General features: G+C 38.0%; 2 protein-coding genes and 1 pseudogene across 2 annotated transcripts; 2 read left to right on the forward strand and 1 right to left on the reverse strand.

Annotated features, from left to right (window-relative positions):
• Positions 1-2,048: 2,048 nt before the first annotated feature.
• Positions 2,049-2,873, forward strand: LOC113340049. Its single transcript, XM_026585264.1, has 2 exons — positions 2,049-2,246; positions 2,367-2,873. The coding sequence occupies exons 1-2, from the start codon at positions 2,170-2,172 to the stop codon at positions 2,638-2,640; spliced, it is 351 nt and encodes a 116-aa protein (XP_026441049.1). The 5' UTR covers positions 2,049-2,169; the 3' UTR covers positions 2,641-2,873.
• Positions 2,874-4,767: 1,894 nt separating this feature from the next.
• Positions 4,768-12,723, reverse strand: LOC113275976 (annotated as a pseudogene).
• Positions 12,724-15,157: 2,434 nt separating this feature from the next.
• On the forward strand, positions 15,158-17,255 carry LOC113275983. The gene is made up of 2 exons (XM_026525579.1): positions 15,158-16,748; positions 16,930-17,255. The coding sequence occupies exons 1-2, from the start codon at positions 15,158-15,160 to the stop codon at positions 17,253-17,255; spliced, it is 1,917 nt and encodes a 638-aa protein (XP_026381364.1).
• Positions 17,256-18,822: the final 1,567 nt, after the last annotated feature.

Consider the following 18,822-nt stretch of genomic DNA (forward strand, 5'->3'; position numbering starts at 1 on the left):
ACTGATGATTAATCCATCCATCCTTGCCCATCATACCGTCGGTTGTGCAACATTTGGGCAAGCCGGCGTAAAAACTATGTCCGATTTTGGGAGTTAACGTTGTCTCCTACCCTACATGGTACTTGATATTGGAAAAAGATTTCGGTTCTCGGTTCTCGATTGATACATCCGTCCTTCCTAGAGCTGCACAAGACCCGGTCCATTTTACCTGTACCGGTACGGAACCGAAAAAACCGGTCTTGAACCAAACCGGACCCGGAGTTGCCGGTACGTGTACAGGTTCTGAAAGTTGAGACCCGGAGTAGGTCGGTACATGTATTGGTTCTGGGGGAGTCCCGGCCTGTACCGGACCAAATGTCCCGGTTAATTAGAGCCGTTGATATCTTTGTTATTTTTAGATCTTATCCGTCCCTCCTAGGTATAGGAATCCCATCTATCGAGAGTCGAGACCATTCGTTTCAGTTTACTTATTCTTCGTTTTCTCTGAAGTGAAGAGCAGCAGCCACTCTGGTTCAATTTGTTAAGGATTCACTTCTTCTTCTTCTTTACCAACTCTGATTGAGATTTGTTCTTCTTCTTGTGAGATTTATTTCAATCTATTGTAAGTTGTAACTCGTCTCCTTTTCTCTCAACTGAAAGAAAAACAGCTGCACCATTCTTAATGTTAAATTGAGTTAGGGTTTTCGCTTTTTTTATGCGTGTTAGTAATCAGAAGATGGATCTTGCTTTAAATTCGAAGTTGGCAGTGAATAAATGAAAAAATTGATATATTATGGTTTGAGTGGAGAATAAATTGAGTGGAAATGGGAACTAGGGTTTGTATCAGAATCTGAAATTGAAGAAAGGGTTCTGGTTGATTGAAGAGATTAATTGATTCCATGATGGGTATTAGGTTGATTCAAGAATTAGGGTTGATGTTTTTGGGAGTTGACTGATAATGGTGATATAATGGTGGAGTTGGTGTTGAAGTGAATCAATCACAGAGAAAGAATTGATCTGGGTTTAGAATGTTGAGTTGGGTACTTACCCTATTTGATTTTGCATGGTTCGAATACTTTCTAATTTGTGTTAATGAAAAATCCTTGTGATTTTTATTGCAGAGTGTTTGATGTTCTCTATTTTTACTTGTTTAATTTGTAATCTATACAATCAATAATGTGAAGCGAGTTTCTGCACACAACCTGTTTGTGTTAATGCCTCAAGCAAAATTTGGGTGTTGTCTAATGTTGGTATTACTACTTTCAGTGTCATTGATTATGTTGTGCAACAAATATTGGAGGTAAAAACCCGGTCCCAGTCAGTACCAGACTGGTCTTATAGGTACAGGTACAACTCCAGGTACATGTACAGGTACCGGTCCTCAAAATGAAGACATGGTCAACTCCAGGTACAGGTACCGGGTTCATAAGAAACCCTGACTGTACCGTCCCATGTGCAGCCCTAGTCCTTCCTTGATTAATGTCAGAATACGGGCATCCAACTCAAAACCAATTGGCAATGAGTGGAGAGGCCCTAAGGGATTATAAACCGCAGGATCTTAGATTGCCCAACAATGTGGGACTAATAATCTCAACACGCCCCCTCACGTGTAGCCTCGTTGGGTCTAACACGTGGACAATTAAATCGGGTGACGCGGAATAAAGGCGCGGTCTAATGACTCGTCGCAAATAGCCTGCTCTGATACCATGTCAGAATACGGGCATCCAACTCAAAACCAATTGGCAATGAGTGGAGAGGCCCTAAGAAATTATAAACCGCAGGATCTTAGATTACCCAACAATGTGGGACTAATAATCTCAACAATTAATATATAAAACACAAGAGGCACGAATCTTCATGCATGATTATCTTATACTTCCTCCGCAACTGATTGATGAAAGTCAATGGTTCTTCAGAATTATTCTAAACGGTATCATGTGGGCAGTACGTGTTTTCCTCAATTAATTAGACAAGTTAAATGCTGACATATGCAAACTAAATTAAGCAAATATTAGAGTTGCATTAATTAAAACACAATGAAAGGTTCTCTTAATTAAAGCATTTGCTTAATTCAGATGCTCTTTTTAGTAAACGCCGACTGTTCAGACTATGCAATGGGTGTACTTGTATATCTATAAATATTTGAAGTGAATTCATAAATCTTTAACAAATACTGTTAATAAGTTTATCATGGCAAACATTTCTTCTTCTCGTTTGTCGACTCTCGGTTTGTTTTTGCTGGTTTTAGTTGGGTTCAATTCTCAACAGTAAGTTGTTCATCTTCTTTCTTCTTCATTTTATTGACGTTTTTAATTATATAGACTGTATCGTATATGTCTGTGGCTAACAAAATCTTTTTTATGTTGGTAATTATACTAAATTTACAGAGGAGAGGGTTCGGTCACCAAGGCCTTTCAATGTGTAGCCGGTTATCAATGCACCGAGAAAACTCTTCTTGGTGATGATGTGGCCCCTGATTTCCAGGGATGCGGCTTGGGCTTCTGGAATCAGATCGGCTGCAACGGTGATCCGATCCCCAATTTTGGGTGTGTAGATTACTGCGCAGAAACATATGGCGCCGACAACGTTGTTGATGTGGACATCTGCAGTAACTATATGAATGGTAGTGGTCTTAATTGGTGCTTCTGCTGCGGTGCTTGACTGGAATTATAACAGAGGAATAAGAACAAACTACTTCTATCGATCTACTGTGTGATATTTGATGCTTTTGTGTTTCTTTATTTGCTTCCGTTTCTTTTCTTTTCCTGTGTTTGTGGTTTGCTTAATTATTAGTAGTTGTAATTGTTGTCATTTCATGATCATTAGTACTACTATGTGAAAAATCTTATGCTTACTTTCTCAACATGAATAAATAAATGTTACAAGTTGGAGTATATCGATCGTTTCTGAGAGCCTTGTATTTCTTTTATTTGTAGTCTCTCGTGATTTGTGTCAATAGAAGTATGCAGGTGAGATCACAGTAGATCCATACAAACCGCTCAAAAAAGATCACGTAAGGACCGCTTTTGGGATTAGCAGGGGTTTTCGTGGAGTTTTTTTTAAGAGGTTCGTGAAGAATTTTTGTTTGTTTCATTCATTTCTCTTATGAAATTCTGTGAATTTTGTACACATCACACACGTACAATTATGTGTTGAAATTGACTAATGTTTTAGTAACAATCACATATGAACATAAAATTGATCTAAGCATGTATTTTTAGTGTTTTCGAATGAGAAACATAAAATTATTGAATGCACAATGAACATGCACATCTAGGTAGTCAAATTGGCTACTCTAACATAAATGGTTAGAGAAAGTTTGATGATCAAGGGATGCATACTACATATTTTAAAAAATTCATGCGTAAACACTGATTTGAAAACTCTAATACGGGTAAATCTCCGGGATTTTTTAAAGAAAAGTGAACCTCTGAAGGACAAACCCTATAAAGTTTTGATGGATGTGGAATTTATTTCACACCATACAATATATTTCTAAAACCAGCAATTTAGCCATTATTGCTACGGTCATAAGTTTTAGAAATTTGTTGGCCGTATATTATACTGATTCTTCAGTGAATATGCTCTTTGTAATTAGCCATTACTTGTTGTATGTATACGTACATAAGGCACCCACATACTCAATTCAGATACAAAAATGGGTAACAGAAGCCGCTGCAATATAAGTTTATCATTGTTGCTGTTATTATCAGTTCTAGTTTCCGAATGTTCATCGATTCCGTTTTGTCCGGTGATGGTACACATAAAGAACGATATCGAAGGTTATGAAGCAGCGTTGGATTACCAATGCTTTTCCGATAACGACGATTTAGGTCAACGTACGCCACATCAAGGGGAGGAATGGCACTGGAAGTTTGGTGTAACACCTGGTTTTACATTATTTACTTTTGATATGCGTTGGTAAGAAAACTTGAATTATCGGCGGTATGACGGCAAGTTTGAAGTTTACTATGCAAATGGGTTAATAGGGAACAAATATAACGGGTTCTGCGGTGGTAATGGTCAGTGATCTATTCGACGAGATGGAGCGTATCTGTATCGCAAGGATAGAAAGGAGTGGCAGAGAAGAGGGGAGTGGCACTGACGCAGCTTGATTCAATCCATATAATCATCATAATTTATTGTCTAACTCGCTAGCTAGTATATTCAGTTAGTATTCTTAATGATGAAAATAACACAAACTATTGATAAATTGGCCTCCAAAATATTTCATTCAAAATTCAAGTAACATCATTCGAAGGAAGAAGTTGGTACCGCAAATGTTCTGTATAAACTGATCCAATTGATATATTCTTGCTTAGAAAGTGAAAAAGAATTAACTTATTCCAGAAAGGAAAAGGAAAAATAAATAAAGTAAACCATGTTTAGCAAATGGCCCGATGAGCCTATTATGTCCTGTATGGGGAATTCTAGTGCTAAAGGATTGATTAAGCTTTGTGAGGTGTGGAAAATGCATTAACTAACTCAGGTTTCCAGCTCTTAGCATCAATAAATTCAGACACATAAAAATTAGGATTAAGGATCCAATTGTCCCTAAAAGCAAGAATATCCAAACCATTTGTTACTTCCCAGTGGGAGTTTTTAGATATGAAATCAAGAAGGAACGATGTAGCGATATAGACGGGAGTAGCATTGAAGCAAGTTTTTAGAACTGTGTTCAGATCCAGAAATGCATTACGCTCATTATGGAACATGGATACTCACAAACTATTGTTTGCATACGCATCATATAGAAACTGCCATGAAGAATCCAATATCTGAGTGTAATTAAGAGCTAATGAAGCAAGTTGATAACAAGTTTAGGAATGTGAGATATTATCTTTATGTATCGAATAAGTTTTATACTACAACAAGAGTTCAAGTCGGTATTGAGCACCTTTGTTTTACAGAACAACATCAAGGACTCCAATTGGGCAGATCAAAATGTCGGCTCTAATTACATTTTCTCAGTTCCAGGGAGCTAAATTAACCACTACAGAGACTAGATTCTACCCCACCACTTGTTAAATTTCGACGTAAACCTTCAACAATTCAGGAACTTCTTTCTCAAACTTACAAACAATTCCATAAACACCTTGTCAGACTTCGCTACTATCGTATTCATGTTATACTCCTGCTTAAGCGAACCCTTAGATCGCAGAATGCGAATACCCAAACACCTCGGAACAATCTTCCTCTCCAAATTATAAGTAAATAGTTCAGCACGTTGATCAATAGATTGCGCATCATACCCATTTCATTCACCAAAAAACACAAAAATGGTTGAATTTCAAGATACGTCTGCAGAGTTCATATGTGAAAAAACAGTTGTATAAGAAATATGATAACCCAAGAGAAGTTGAGAGCAATTGACCTTCTTGGTATCAATTTGTAGCCAGAAGGGAGATTTTTCTGTTCCTCCGATAAAGTTAAATAGGGGTTGATTTTAGCTGGAGAGAATATTATAACTCTCAGCAACAGGAAGAAGATCAGCAGCCATGTTTTTGACATTATTACTGTTCTCTGCAACAGGAAGAAGATCAGCAGCCGTGGGATTGATATTATCACTCTCAGCAGCCGGAAGAATATCAGCAGCCGAGGGATCAATTGCTTCTGGCACAGACAGAGATTCTCCTTGTGTGCCTGGGGACATGGGTTCTTCCAGAGCAGGAGCTTCTTTATCAGGCCCTAAAGTCTGTCATTTGGTGTTTTCTCCATTTGACTTCTCAACTCTATCAGGGTAACGGTTGCGACTTCGGCTACGACTCCTACTATGGCTACGAGTCCAGCTGCGGCTACTGCTCCTGCTCCTGCTTTGGCTTTTTCGCCTATGAATTCTATCAGGACTTGGACTGTAACTCCTGCTGTAACTTCTTCCCCTACTCCTACCATCTGAAATTCCCCTCCTGTTGTTAAAGCGCCCTCGCCCATCCATATTGTCATATCGATCATGTCCACGGTCATTTCGTCCACCACCAGGACCAGAGAATCCCTGACCACCGCGGTTTCCACGCCCACCAAAGAAATCGTTTCTTCCACCACCATGACTACCAAAACCACCATCTCTCATGCCACCACGGCATTAAAACCACCTCTCATGCCGGCACCTCGGCCACCAAAACCACCATCTCTCATGCCACCACGATCTCCAGAGTCGAAACGGCCACCACCTCCACCATTACCACCAGAATCCCAATGATTCATCCCGGGGCGTGCATTGCCAAAACTCAGATCCACCACCGGCCATGTTGCGCACTTCTGGTGGCACTTCTTGGTTGGCCCCCTCCAACAATTTCACAAGATCAGCTGCATACTGGCGATCTTGATCACAGAAGAAGGTATATGCTAACCCAGTTGCACCAGCTCGTCCTGTTCTTCCCGTACGGTGAACATAATCCTCAATTCCCGTTGGAAAATCATAGTTAACCACCACCCTGGGGAATACCAAGTTGTTATTTTTTAGAAGCTAAAGACCATTGAATACCTAAGTGAATTGGAACCTAGTAAAGAAGATAGATATAGCACCAAAATCCAATATATAGAATAAGAAGTAACCTAATATCTTTAATGTCAAGTCCCCGAGCAGCAACATCAGTGGCAACCAAAATCGGGGATTTTCCACTCCTAAACTGGTTCAGAACATAATCCCTTTCCCCCTGAGATTTATCTCCATGAATTGCAGCAGCGCCAAAGCTACGGCCAATACTGCGTGCAAGTTGGTCACACGTCCTCTGGGTCGCACAGAAGATAATGACCCTGGAACCACGTTCATGGGATCGTAGAATCTGCTCCAAGAGCCTCTACTTGTTCATTTGTGGGACTACCTCAACATACTGCAAATTAAAAATAAAATGATATTTTTAGAGAACCGAGGAACTATATGTAAGCTAGTTGAAATCGAAATGAAAAGAGGAACTTCATAATATCCGGTGAGACGGATAATGGAACCCTTAACAAATGAATAGAGAAGTCCACAACGAACCATGAAACTTTGTGCAGTTTAGTTGCAATTTAAACTGCTAAATTAGATTTCTAATCATCGATAGAAGATTTCAAAACTTGACAAGTGGAAACCAAGGTAGGGTAAAGGAAGATCGAACAAACTGGTAACCAGAAAGTAAGAAAGTGGAAGCATGAAGTAATATTCTGAACTCAGGATAGTGCAGATTGATTCGCTTAGCCTATGTAAGTATTGTGAAGAGTCTATATAAATTACCTGTGTGATAGCTTTGTTTGCGGCAAGCTCATCAACATTGCCAATGTTGACCTGAACAGGATTCACAAGAAGATCCCCTGCTATTCTTTTGACTTCCTTAGGCCAGGTTGCTGTGTACATAGGAGTCTGCCGGCGTGGAGGAATCTCATTCACAATCTTGCGGATTTGAGGTTCAAAACACATGTCAAGCATTCGATCAGCCTCGTCAAGCACAAGGAGAGAGATTTGACAGAAGTCAATCTTTCTCATTTCAAGGATATCATTTAGCCGACCAGGGGTTGCAACAACAATGTCAACCCCGCGCTCTAAGTCCCTAAGCTGGGGACCCTTTGGAACTACACCATATAAACACTGAACAGGAACGTGAAGCATACAACAACATTAACATTCTCATAATACTAAAAGATAAAATCACACTAACATAAGGATCAAAATAACTCACTGTGCAAATGACCCTGGAAGATCGGCCAAACTTGACAGCTTCATCCTGTATCTGTGTGGCAAGCTCACGTGTGGGGGCAATAACTAACACTGTTGGGCCATTTTGGGTACGATTTCGGCACCTCCTCAGATGCATAAAGGCAGGCATTAGATAGCCCAAGGTTTTACCAGAACCTGTTTTAGAACCTGTTTCAGACTAATTGGACGAAGGCCAACCACCCTCTCAAAAAAATGTCGAAAAGAAAGGAACCGAACATACATTCTTCTGTCCTAAAAGACAAAGCAGTTACTTTGTATTGGGTCCATATAGCAGTGCAGCGTACGATATATGATCCTCTTCTGGAGCAAATATCGCACCTGCCAAGCGACAATAGATGAGTTTAAACTTTATATTGCAAAAAGAAGGGGTGGGGGTGGGGTTGGGGGGGGGGGGGGTGGGGGGGGGGGGGGGGGGTGGGGTGGGGGTGGGTGGGGTGGGGGAACATAACCCAAGAAGAAGGGAAATACTGTTTAAACAGAAAGAGTATACCTTACCTCTCTAAGTATCTCCGGAGGGAAACCAGTGGCTTCAAAGCTTATGAAGGGGGCAGGAACATTGTCACCCTAAGCAATTAATCAAAGTTATAAACCATTGGATATTATCAAATTGCAATTAAATCCAAGACCCATCCAAGCAGGAATCGCCAGGATTAGCATGATAGCAAGGGAAGGTTTCTAGATATCACATTAGTAAGAGTAGCAATGCAAAAGTAAAGATTAACAAGATACGGAACAGAAAACAGCACTAGAGGTATAGCAACCGATAAATATCAATCTGAGTTACAGTACCAAGGAAGCGATGAGAAAGTGACGATAAATCATAACCACTCTACGTAAAAAGGCATGGATGAAATTATCAGGAAAAAAAATAAATATAAAAAACCTACAATTAATGGTCGACATAGACAAAGAAATCATGTTGAAAGTGACAATGAACCATAGGGAACTCCAGGCACTACTTCCAAGAAAATATATCAGCAAGTACCAATCGTGTTCCTAGGGTGATAAGGGACTTTTGATATTAGGATGACTCCGACTTCATATGTAAACTAGGCCCTACGGGATCATGGCACAAAATTGTGTTTTCAGCAAATTAAAGCTTAGGTGTCCCTTTTAGCGTCCTAATAAAGGAACACTGTTATTTATGAAAAAATGCTCGTAAAGAACAAGCAGTGTGAAATATGTCATGGTTTAGACTTTAGTTTCTACTGAATAAGTCTTCCTTGTGCATACACTCATAACTTAAGGAAAACCCATAGGATGCCCTTCTCTAGGTTCAACAGGCATTTGACTAGAAGAAAGGTCCCTGACTCAGCGTCATATCTGTATCCATGGTTTCTCCAGGCAAAGCCTGCACATGGCCATTTTCGGCTGAGGTCGTAACTAACTATGATTCAAACAGGCAAGTATAGCAGCATAAAACATGAAATTAAATAGAAGATATGCAGTTCTAAATTCTACTATGCAGAACCCTGACACTTGAATACATCCACGCAACTGTTACATGAAAAAGCTAAAATTTTCCGGGAAATTAAACAATTTAATCGATTAAGTGGCTTACAGACCGTAGCAGTAACTTCATGTTGTCGTAAGTATGCATCTACCGGTGACAGATTTGTGGCATCTGTCATGCCAAGCATATTTGGAGGTGGTCATGTAGGTGTACTATTAGGAAATGCATTACCACACCAGCATGGTTATACATGTGAGAGACCGCGGGGCCAACTCCATTATTCAGTCCACCAGCACGAATGGGTGCAACGTTTTGAGAAATCCTCGGATCCTGGTGAAAAAAGAGAAAAGCAGTAACGTTAGTTAAGATTAGCAGAAAATCTTAAGAATGCATCCATTAATTAGTTAACAGTTTCTTCCCTACAATGAAAAACGTGAAATATTTATAGTAGCTTGCCATTTTCAAGGTCAGTAACTTGCTTCGAAGGATAAGAGCCTACCACATCCTTTAGTAACAGATGATGGGTTCCTCTAAAATTATGATAACGCAACAAGTTGACAATCATTTCCAGTAAGCAGATGCTACTGATCAAGTCTTGTCTTATTGGTCTCATACATAAGGAGGATCAAAATCAACAAAGTTGATGAGAACATTATGTTTGCACTTTCCTGTAATCCTAAACAACTATTGTCCAAGTAAACAACGTAACAGAGGTAGAAGATTAGAACAAAGAAAAAATTGTAAACCACTACCGGTTGATTCCTGGTCATTGGGATTGAAGCAATCTTTGGCTGTTGAGAAACCATCATGAAACCTTCCTTGTCAGCATTAAAATATGACCCATTTCCATCTCTTCCACGTGGGTCTTCTCCATAACTCATCTTCATCCCACTAGGATTCCCACTTGGTTGCTGATTATGCAAATTTGATGGCGCCATATGATTATGAACCATGTGTCCACCCATTTGTTGCCAATGCAATGAATCTGTTCCAGTTTGCTGAGCTTGAGCTCAGGAAGAATTAGTTTGTGGTACATTAACAGAAGAGCCACTAAATTGATGCTGGTTTATCGCATGATAACTCATATTTGGAGTCTGAGTAGAATGGATTTCAGCCTGAGGGTTGTTAAGGGATGACCCACCCTGTTGTGTTTGAGACCCAGACAAACCAATTTGATTTCCTTGTTGGTGTTGAAACTCAGCTTGCTCCCTCCCAGGATGCCCTGAGTGCTTCCCTTGTTGAGACAGAAACTGCTGCCCTTGTTGAGACGGAAATTGCTGCCCTTGATGAGGAGGAAATTGCTCCCGCTGTTGAGGCGGATATTGCTGTCCTTGCTGATTTGCGATGTGCTGGAGCTGCGACTGTGGAAATGGCTGCCCGTAGAGACTTTGATGATACATCATCTGCTGTGGCTGTTGATTCAGAAATTGGTGTTGAGACACCTGCTGTGTTTGCTGCTGTGCGTGTTGCTGTGATGCTTGCTGTTGTGGCATGTTATGCATTGGCTGATGTGCCATTTGCTGCCTTATCTGTTGTTGCATCATCTGTGCATCGTGTTGCATTCTTTGAGCTTGACCCAATTGTGGACCTTGCTGTGCTATTGGCATTCCTTGTTGCTGGACATATAGTGAGTCTGCTGCTGCGGGTCATTCGATACTTGTTGTCATTGCTGTTGCTGTGTATGCCCCATTTGATGAACTTGCTGAACCATCATGCCACTAGACTGCACTGTCTGAGTCATGGGTATAGCAGCAATTTGTGGTACAGAAACGGATGGAGGTTGACTAGACGGTAATGGAGGAGCCACGCCCACAGAAGCTGGCTTCTCATACTGAGTAATATTTGTCTCAGGATTCCGATCATACAAAAATCCAGTACTTCCATCAATCAATCCTTTCCATGGTTTTGGAAGACTCGAATCTTCGGGTGCATATCGAGGTCCCAACGAAGCTGAAGTCGCTTCGGTGGTTGACATACCTGAAAATTTGAATAGTTTATTGAACGGTACAAATACTTCTATAGTTAAACTGGCATAATAACTATGCTTCCGAAGTTGAATTGTTCAGAAAGGAAAAACTAAATTGACCTCCCAAAAATATCAATCTCTCAGTGTTAGCAACAGCATCCTAAGGGATAGGAGTTGAAGTTCAGAAAATTCATAAACATATATATCCCCAGCTTCAACAAAATAAATCATGGAGAAATAACAAAACAGTCACAGAACGCACTCACAAACAATATACTACAGAAGGATGATGAGAAAAACAAACTTAACAAAAGTCTTAGAATTGTTTGTGCAATCTTGGGTAGTCATTACGCTCACACTAAACAAAAAGTTTCACTAGAAGATATTATACAGCAACAAATCGCTACAATACCGTTCAATGTGAAATAAAGAATCAAAGATACTCTCGATATAAACAAACTAAGTATCACATGCATATGCAATACACAAATACTTAAATTAAAATCAATATCTGAGAATACCAGGAGCTTATGAAGCAGTTTCTTACGAGTTCGGTCGATATAACAGGTTTAAGAAGTTTGAGCATAGTTTTTTATAATTCCTAATGCTATGAGGCCAAATAAGCTACATGGCACAAGGCGGAAAGTGCCGAGTGGAAAAAAAAGAAGAGTGAGTAGAATTCAATACCTGTACAGTTATTAGCTTACAGATACTAGGGGTGTGGCACGCACACTCCGCGTGCGTCCAAAAGCTTTCCTCCTCCTTTTTCTCCTTGTAATAGGATCTCTTCCCTAAACTGATTTAGAAGATATTGGGGATAGTGTTGTGTGCCTCCTCACAGTGTCAATCTTGTTTCGTTTCCAGCTGCAGGCTAACTTTATTCCAATATATGTGACCTGCTCAGAACAAAACGAATAAATTATCCAACCAATTCATCAGAATGCAATTCAATGTATCACAAAGCAATTACTAACTAACTAGTTGGTGCAGTGACCCATAATTCCACAAAGATTATCGATAAACCGCACAATCTCTGCTCATATAATGGTATAAGCAGCGAATATTGATGAAATTCTTCACTAATTTTAACCCGAAAGCATAAATCTAGAATGGTGTGTCCCTGTACTAGAATAGCTAAGTTAGGGTTTAGCAGAAAATGCAATCGAGTTAGGGTTTGAGAAAATCTAAAGCAAACTAGGTGATTACAGTTCGAAATTTATATAGATTAAACTACAGAATCAGCTCTATATACACAGAAGATTTTATCTTAAAACTGAGCTTAAAAAAATTCATGAATAGATAGAGAAAATTCGTAAAACTGGATAAGTAATTATACCTTTTTGTTGATAAATCCTTTGAGATATTGAAACGAAGAAGAAGACAAAATTAAACCCCGAATTTTTGAGGCCCTAAATTTCTTATTTATTGTTTCTGAGAAAGTTGGGTGCGAGAGAATTCGAATCTTTTTTGAGGCATTCTCCAACCCTCTCTTAGGAAAGAAGAAGAAGAAGAAGAAGAAGAAGAAGACTATTACGAGGCATTTTATCTGATTATTGGATTACTTATTTAATTGACTTTGAGTGTATACATTGATTGAATCGCTTATTTTGCAGTTTTTATAATTTTAATTGAGTTGATTAGTAAATTACCGTAGATTGATTGAATTAATTTTTGATTTCATACCTATTTGAGAAAGGAGTTAGTGAAATCAAACCCAGATTTGAGTTATAATTCCTAAACGTAATGGTCCCAATGGATTAGATTCTTTATTCTTGAATTTTTTGGGGAAGTTACAAGACGATTTTGAATATACTACCTTAACAAACACTGCTTTTGTGTACCTTAGAGTTAACATCTTGTGTGTGTTGCGTGTAAAGTTTTTACTCCCTCCGTCACAATAATAAGTGACCTAGTAACTTTTAGATTTTGTCCCACCATTAAGTGACCTCCATCACTAAACAAGGAGATATTTTTAAAATTATCCTTTAATTGATTATAAGAAATATAAGAAATATGCATAATTCGATAGTCATGTTTATATAATTATATTTGTTACCTAGGTGTTTTAAAATGTTATTCAATGGTACGAAGTTTGCGAACATCCGTAGTGTAGTTTGAGAGATAAACCATTTCAAAATTTCACTATTAATTATCCATAAGGGTATAACTGTAAAAAATGATTAAAAATACTTTTTTCCTTACTTGTCTTAAAAATTGTGCAAAGGAGTATTTTTTAATTGATTATTGGGCAATTTACGCCCGTTCATTTTATGGTTTACAAAATTAAGCAAGTTTTTTTATTTTTTATGAAACTAGGTCTTATTTGACCAAAAATGGTGGATAGAAAGTGAGCTCAACAGTCCTTTGAATCGCTGATTCAAGTCGGTGTCACTATTTTTCTCAAATCAGACCAAGCCAGCTAGTCTGACTCGACTGATTGGCCCCACTTCCAACAGTTCATTTTCTCCCTGTTAATTGGTTTAAAAACTTTCTACAAACATCCTGTGTGCAGTTTACTGGTGCTTCAAAGATAAACCACATCTTGATTTCTAAGATCATTTATATCTCTTTTCATGCACAATACAAGTATATCTCAAACCCATATCTTTGAAGCATTCATAAATCTTCATAGTTAACTACCAAACCTTGATGGCAGTAGCTTGAATTCTCTGGTTGGTATCTCTTGATCAAATCTTCATTAAATCTTATCATAACTCGTTGTATACTCGAATCCAGTGAGAACCCAACTCATAATTCCTCACAGACTCTTCAAAAACCTCCTTCATTTCTACCATTCAGCCATAAATTCGATGGTAACAAAGCTTGTTTCTTCCCTGTTTTTCTTTCAAAGATAACTCTTCCAGACTGGCACAAATCTCTTATCCAAATCATTAAATAACCTAGACCCATACTCCATACCTTTGATTAGAAATCGAGTTTGTGTAGTTATGCTCAGGATTCAAGCTGATTAGAGATTCGAAGATGGTGGAATTCGTCCTTCAGTGGATATTTTAGCTTATGCCATCGAATTACAGGGAAGAAGGATAGTCTATTTCCACAATTTTTCGAGAAGAAACTGAGATTAATCGAGATTGTTAAATCATTTTTAGTCAAACAATTGCAGATGATTTTGGGTTCATTTGAATTCGAGAAACAAGATTTAGAAGCTGAGAAGAAGTGGTGAGATGTTGTTGTTTATGCGAGGAAAAGGGTGAGATTGATTATGTGGATCTAGCGATGTAGAAGAACACAGCACCGATCAAGAACAAGGAAGGAGGGAATGGATGGGTTTTGAGAGGATTTGAAGACGAAGAGAATAATTGTAATATCTGCTCCCACCCTAGTTAGCAATTCGGCGAATAATTCGCGAATTATGCCGTATCAATCGTTAACGAATCATACGGGCGACCCACTGAAAGACCGACCCAGGTACGCATGTTATATGAAGATCCCGAATTATTCGCGTTTTTTACGTCCCGAATCAACGTTTATTCGTTCGGACGGGAAAAATAGGGTTAGGAAATGGATCCGTATAAATAGAAAATTTGGAGAGAGACTTCTAACCTAACTCCTTCAGTCCTTCTTCTAAGTTCTACCTTCTCAGTCACTGCTCACTGAACAGATCGCACCCAAATTCGTTTTCTGATTTCCTATCTTCAAATCCTTCAATATCTGCTTCTAAGGCTGGCGACGAGGTATGGCATGATTCCATCAACATATTATGTGTTGTATTTTTATGTTTGATTCTGAATTTTTGGTTTTCAATATGATTCAATTGATTCAATTGAATCAACAGTACATCTATTTATGTTTAATTTATATTGGATTGTATTGAATCCATGATTGGTTATATCCTTAGGTTAGATATTTTGTTGCTGCAATTTTAGTTGATATCAATATTATGAATAATGAATAATGAATTAGGCTATAGATTTATGAATAATATTGTGAGCTTAATTTGGATTCATATGTTTATAAATTAATATCGTTATTCGTTCAAGAAATTCTCTTTCTCTAGTTTTGTTGATACTTAAAACTAGTTTCAGTGTGTATTTGGTAGGAGATGACGAAGATAAAAGACAAATTTTGGGAATATGCCGAGAAACTGAATAACCGTTTCAAATGTAAGTACTGCAAAAGAGATTTTCCTGGAGGAGTAGCAAGAGTGAAGTCTCATTTATCGGGTATTAAAGGCCGTGACATTGCTGTTTGTGCACAAGTACCTGAGGAAGTACAAGCATCTGCTGTTATTGCAGTTGGGGAGGCCGGTGTTAATGTTAGTGGGACTAAAAGAGCTAAATCATCTACTGGGAGTGTTGGGGAGAGCAGCGTTAGTGTCTGTGAAGAACCAAGATTGCAACAAACTTCAATACCTGCAATGCTCAGCAAAAAGGATAAAGATGCGGTGGACATGAAAGTAGCTCTTTGTTTCTTCTTGAATAACATTGCTTTTAATGTTATACAGACAACAGGGTTTATTGAGATGATTAAGGCTGTGTCGGAATATGGTATTGGATATTCATTACCTAGTTATTCTACTCTTCGAACTAAGCTGGTTGTTAATACTAAAGCAGATGTGGAACGTTATGTAAATGAAGTCAAAGAATCTTGGAGTTTAACTGGATGCACCATCATGTCAGACATATGGACAGATATGAAAAAATGGTCGTTTATAAATGTGATTGCTTACTCACCAAAAGGGGCAGTATTCTTAAAATCAGTTGAAAGATCCGGAGAATCGAACACAGGTTTATTTATAAGGGAGGTACTTTTACCAGTTATTGAAGAGATTGGTGCTGAAAATGTAGTGCAAATTGTGACCGACAATGCTTCAAACTATGGACTTGCTTGTAACCTGATCATGGAAGAGTATCCCCACATAATCAAATCAAAGTGTGCTGCTCATGGAGTTCAATTGGTATTTGAGGATATATATGATTCTGTTGATTGGGTTAAAGATATTTTTCTCAAAGTAAGAAAGATATATGACCATTTCTATAGGCATATCATTCTTTTGGACTTAATGAGAGAGCATACCAAGAAAGATTTGAGAAAGTATTCTAAAACCAGGTTTGCGTCTCACTTTCTTATGCTTCAATCTATTTTAGATGTTGAAGATGGTTTGAGAAACTTGGTCGCATCGGTTGAATATAGAAACATGTTGTACGACAAAGGAGCTGTTGCTGACATAGTCAAAGAGCTTATACAAGGAACACCATTTTGGGAGGATGGGAAAGATCTAATTTCAGCAATGGAGCCATTGGTAAAGGTATTACGGTTAGTCGATGGTGATGGGTCAACTTCAGGCTACATTTATGAAGCAACAGATAGAGCACGAAAGGCAATTAAAGAACGATGTGAAGAGGATCCTGTTAAGTATATGCATATATGGGAATTGTTTGAATTCAGAGCGAAATCTAACCTGCTTCATGAGGTTCATGCTGCTGCCATGTATTTGAACCCTCCTTTCATGTTTGATGGAAAGATTTCATATACTAATGAAGCTGTGCAAGCTGCCTTGTCATATATTTATGACAAACTGATTGATACCACTGAAAGAACCAAGTTTTCGCAAGAGCTTTTACTCTATAATGGAAAACATCCAAAGATATTTACAAGCATCTCAATAGATCAAATCAGTAATTGTCATCCAAGTAAGTTTTTTTTTAATGAATTTTCTTTTTTCTTTTTGGATAATTAGTCGTATCTAGGTTGTATTGTTTATCTAAGTTTATGGCCTTATTATAGGGGTGTAGTGGGAAGCAAATGGAGGCTCTGTTCCTATACTAAGAAAGGTTGCCATTCGTTTATTAAGTCAGCCGTGTAGTGCTTCAGCATGTGAACGTAACTGGAATGCTTTCGATGCCGCACAAACAAAAAAGAGAAACAGATTGGCTCCACAGATGTTGGAAGATCTGGTGTACATAAGGATGAACTCGTTAATGCTGAAAAATTCCGTGAACTTTGAGTTAAAAGATAGAGACCCAATTAATCTTGAAAATCTCGCAGAGTGGGACACTGAACTTGTTGATGGCAATCTGGATGAAGCTATTGATGAAGGTTTTGTAGCCGATGCTCGAAGTGACCTGAATGCTGCTTGGATGGATAGAATGTGTAGCGGCATTGGGACATCTTCGAGAATGAATTATCGTCATCAGTAGGTATTTAATACTTGGAACAAATTAGGCTCTAACTGACACATCTAATTGCTTAATCTGTGTCTATATTTTGATTTTTTGTGGAGTTAAAACATTACTCCAGTAACTTAACTTGTTATATATGCACAGGGACAGGGTATAAATCGACTGTAATGTATCTATGTCTGCCAGAATCTAAGATATATATTATATATATGTATAAATATTTTGTATTTCGAAGTTCGAACTATGTATTTGCAGGATTATATATAAATTCTGAATATCTGTTATTATACGTGTGCCGAATTTTCGGTGACGAACTCATATTTGTAAATCGAATTATATACGTACGTATGCCGTTACGTATTACTCCCGTATCACGAACCGTTGACCGGATTCTTGACCGAATTCAATTTTTACAAATCCGTATAATACGCGTACGTATCCCGTATTGCGAATTGCTAACTAGGCTCCCCACTAGAAGACTAGATATCGTTGTACGAGAATTTGAAGATATATTAACCAATCAACACGACATATTGACCGAGTAACATATTTGGATGGAATCCGATTAATTGATTTGGCGTGGATTTATAAAAATGAAAAAAGTGACCTAAGTTTGAAAAGCAGGTACCAGAAGAGACCTATATTTGTATATAATTCTTGATTATTTTCATTTTAACTTCTCTCTCAAAATCTAAGTTTTTTCTTTGGTTTCCTGTACAGTTTTGCTTCACTTATAAAAATGCGTAAGAAAACAGTCATTCCGGATGAAAGTCAATATGCTAGACTTAAACGGGAAAAAAAAAGTGATGCAGTAGTACACTCTCAATTAGGATCGCTCGATAAATTTGTTGTTAAAGGGACACACAATTTTGTTGGAAGCTCATCAGCCGAAAATTAAGGGGTTCAAGATGTAGGTCATGAGAATATTATAAATGAAAATGTAGATATTCACGATGATATACTATATGGAAAATGATGTTGATAATTTTGGAAATGTAGGAACATAAAGAACTACCAAGTAAAAATAGTCCTTCCTTGGTGAACATTCATGATCCAGAAATTTGGGATAACATTGACACAAAATCAAAGGGCGTTCTAGTAGAGAAAGGTCCGTATAGAAATCACTTGTTGAATAAAGGTCCTCGAACAAGCATCGTAGATGTTTTTATGCAATATTTTACTATCGATATTTGACGAATGGTGAAATATAAGATAGAAAATGGTTATTATATTCTGAACCTGGCTTCCGCTTCTTCTTCTTTGAAAGATAAAAAAAAAAGAATAAGAAAAGATCTTCGGAGATTTGGAACAACATTAATTTTAGTGTTCTGATATACTTAAACAAGATAATTCATAAAGGTACTTTAGGGAAAACACAAGTGTTTCTGAACAAAAAATTTAAAAATTATATTTGTCCACGCTCATAGGTATTTTTATGAAACCATACCCTTATATTTAGTTACAACTACAACAATACCTAGTTAATATCTACTTTATTTCTTAAGGATTCATAATATCATGAAAATACGCGCTGAAATGCACTTAAAATATCTTAGTGTATTTACGTTGTGTATTAATATTAATT

This window comes from Papaver somniferum, chromosome 1, assembly GCF_003573695.1.
Source record: "Papaver somniferum cultivar HN1 chromosome 1, ASM357369v1, whole genome shotgun sequence".
Taxonomy (NCBI): Eukaryota; Viridiplantae; Streptophyta; class Magnoliopsida; order Ranunculales; family Papaveraceae; genus Papaver; species Papaver somniferum.

Excerpts from the sequence above, each read along its gene's own strand:
- LOC113340049 (XM_026585264.1), top strand. The coding sequence starts at position 2,170 with ATGGCAAACATTTCTTCTTCTCGTTTGTCGACTCTCGGTTTGTTTTTG. Across the intron at positions 2,247-2,366 it reads GTTGGGTTCAATTCTCAACA|AGGAGAGGGTTCGGTCACCA; the intron begins GTAAGTTGTTCA and ends CTAAATTTACAG.
- LOC113275983 (XM_026525579.1), top strand. The coding sequence starts at position 15,158 with ATGACGAAGATAAAAGACAAATTTTGGGAATATGCCGAGAAACTGAAT. Across the intron at positions 16,749-16,929 it reads AATCAGTAATTGTCATCCAA|CATGTGAACGTAACTGGAAT; the intron begins GTAAGTTTTTTT and ends GTAGTGCTTCAG.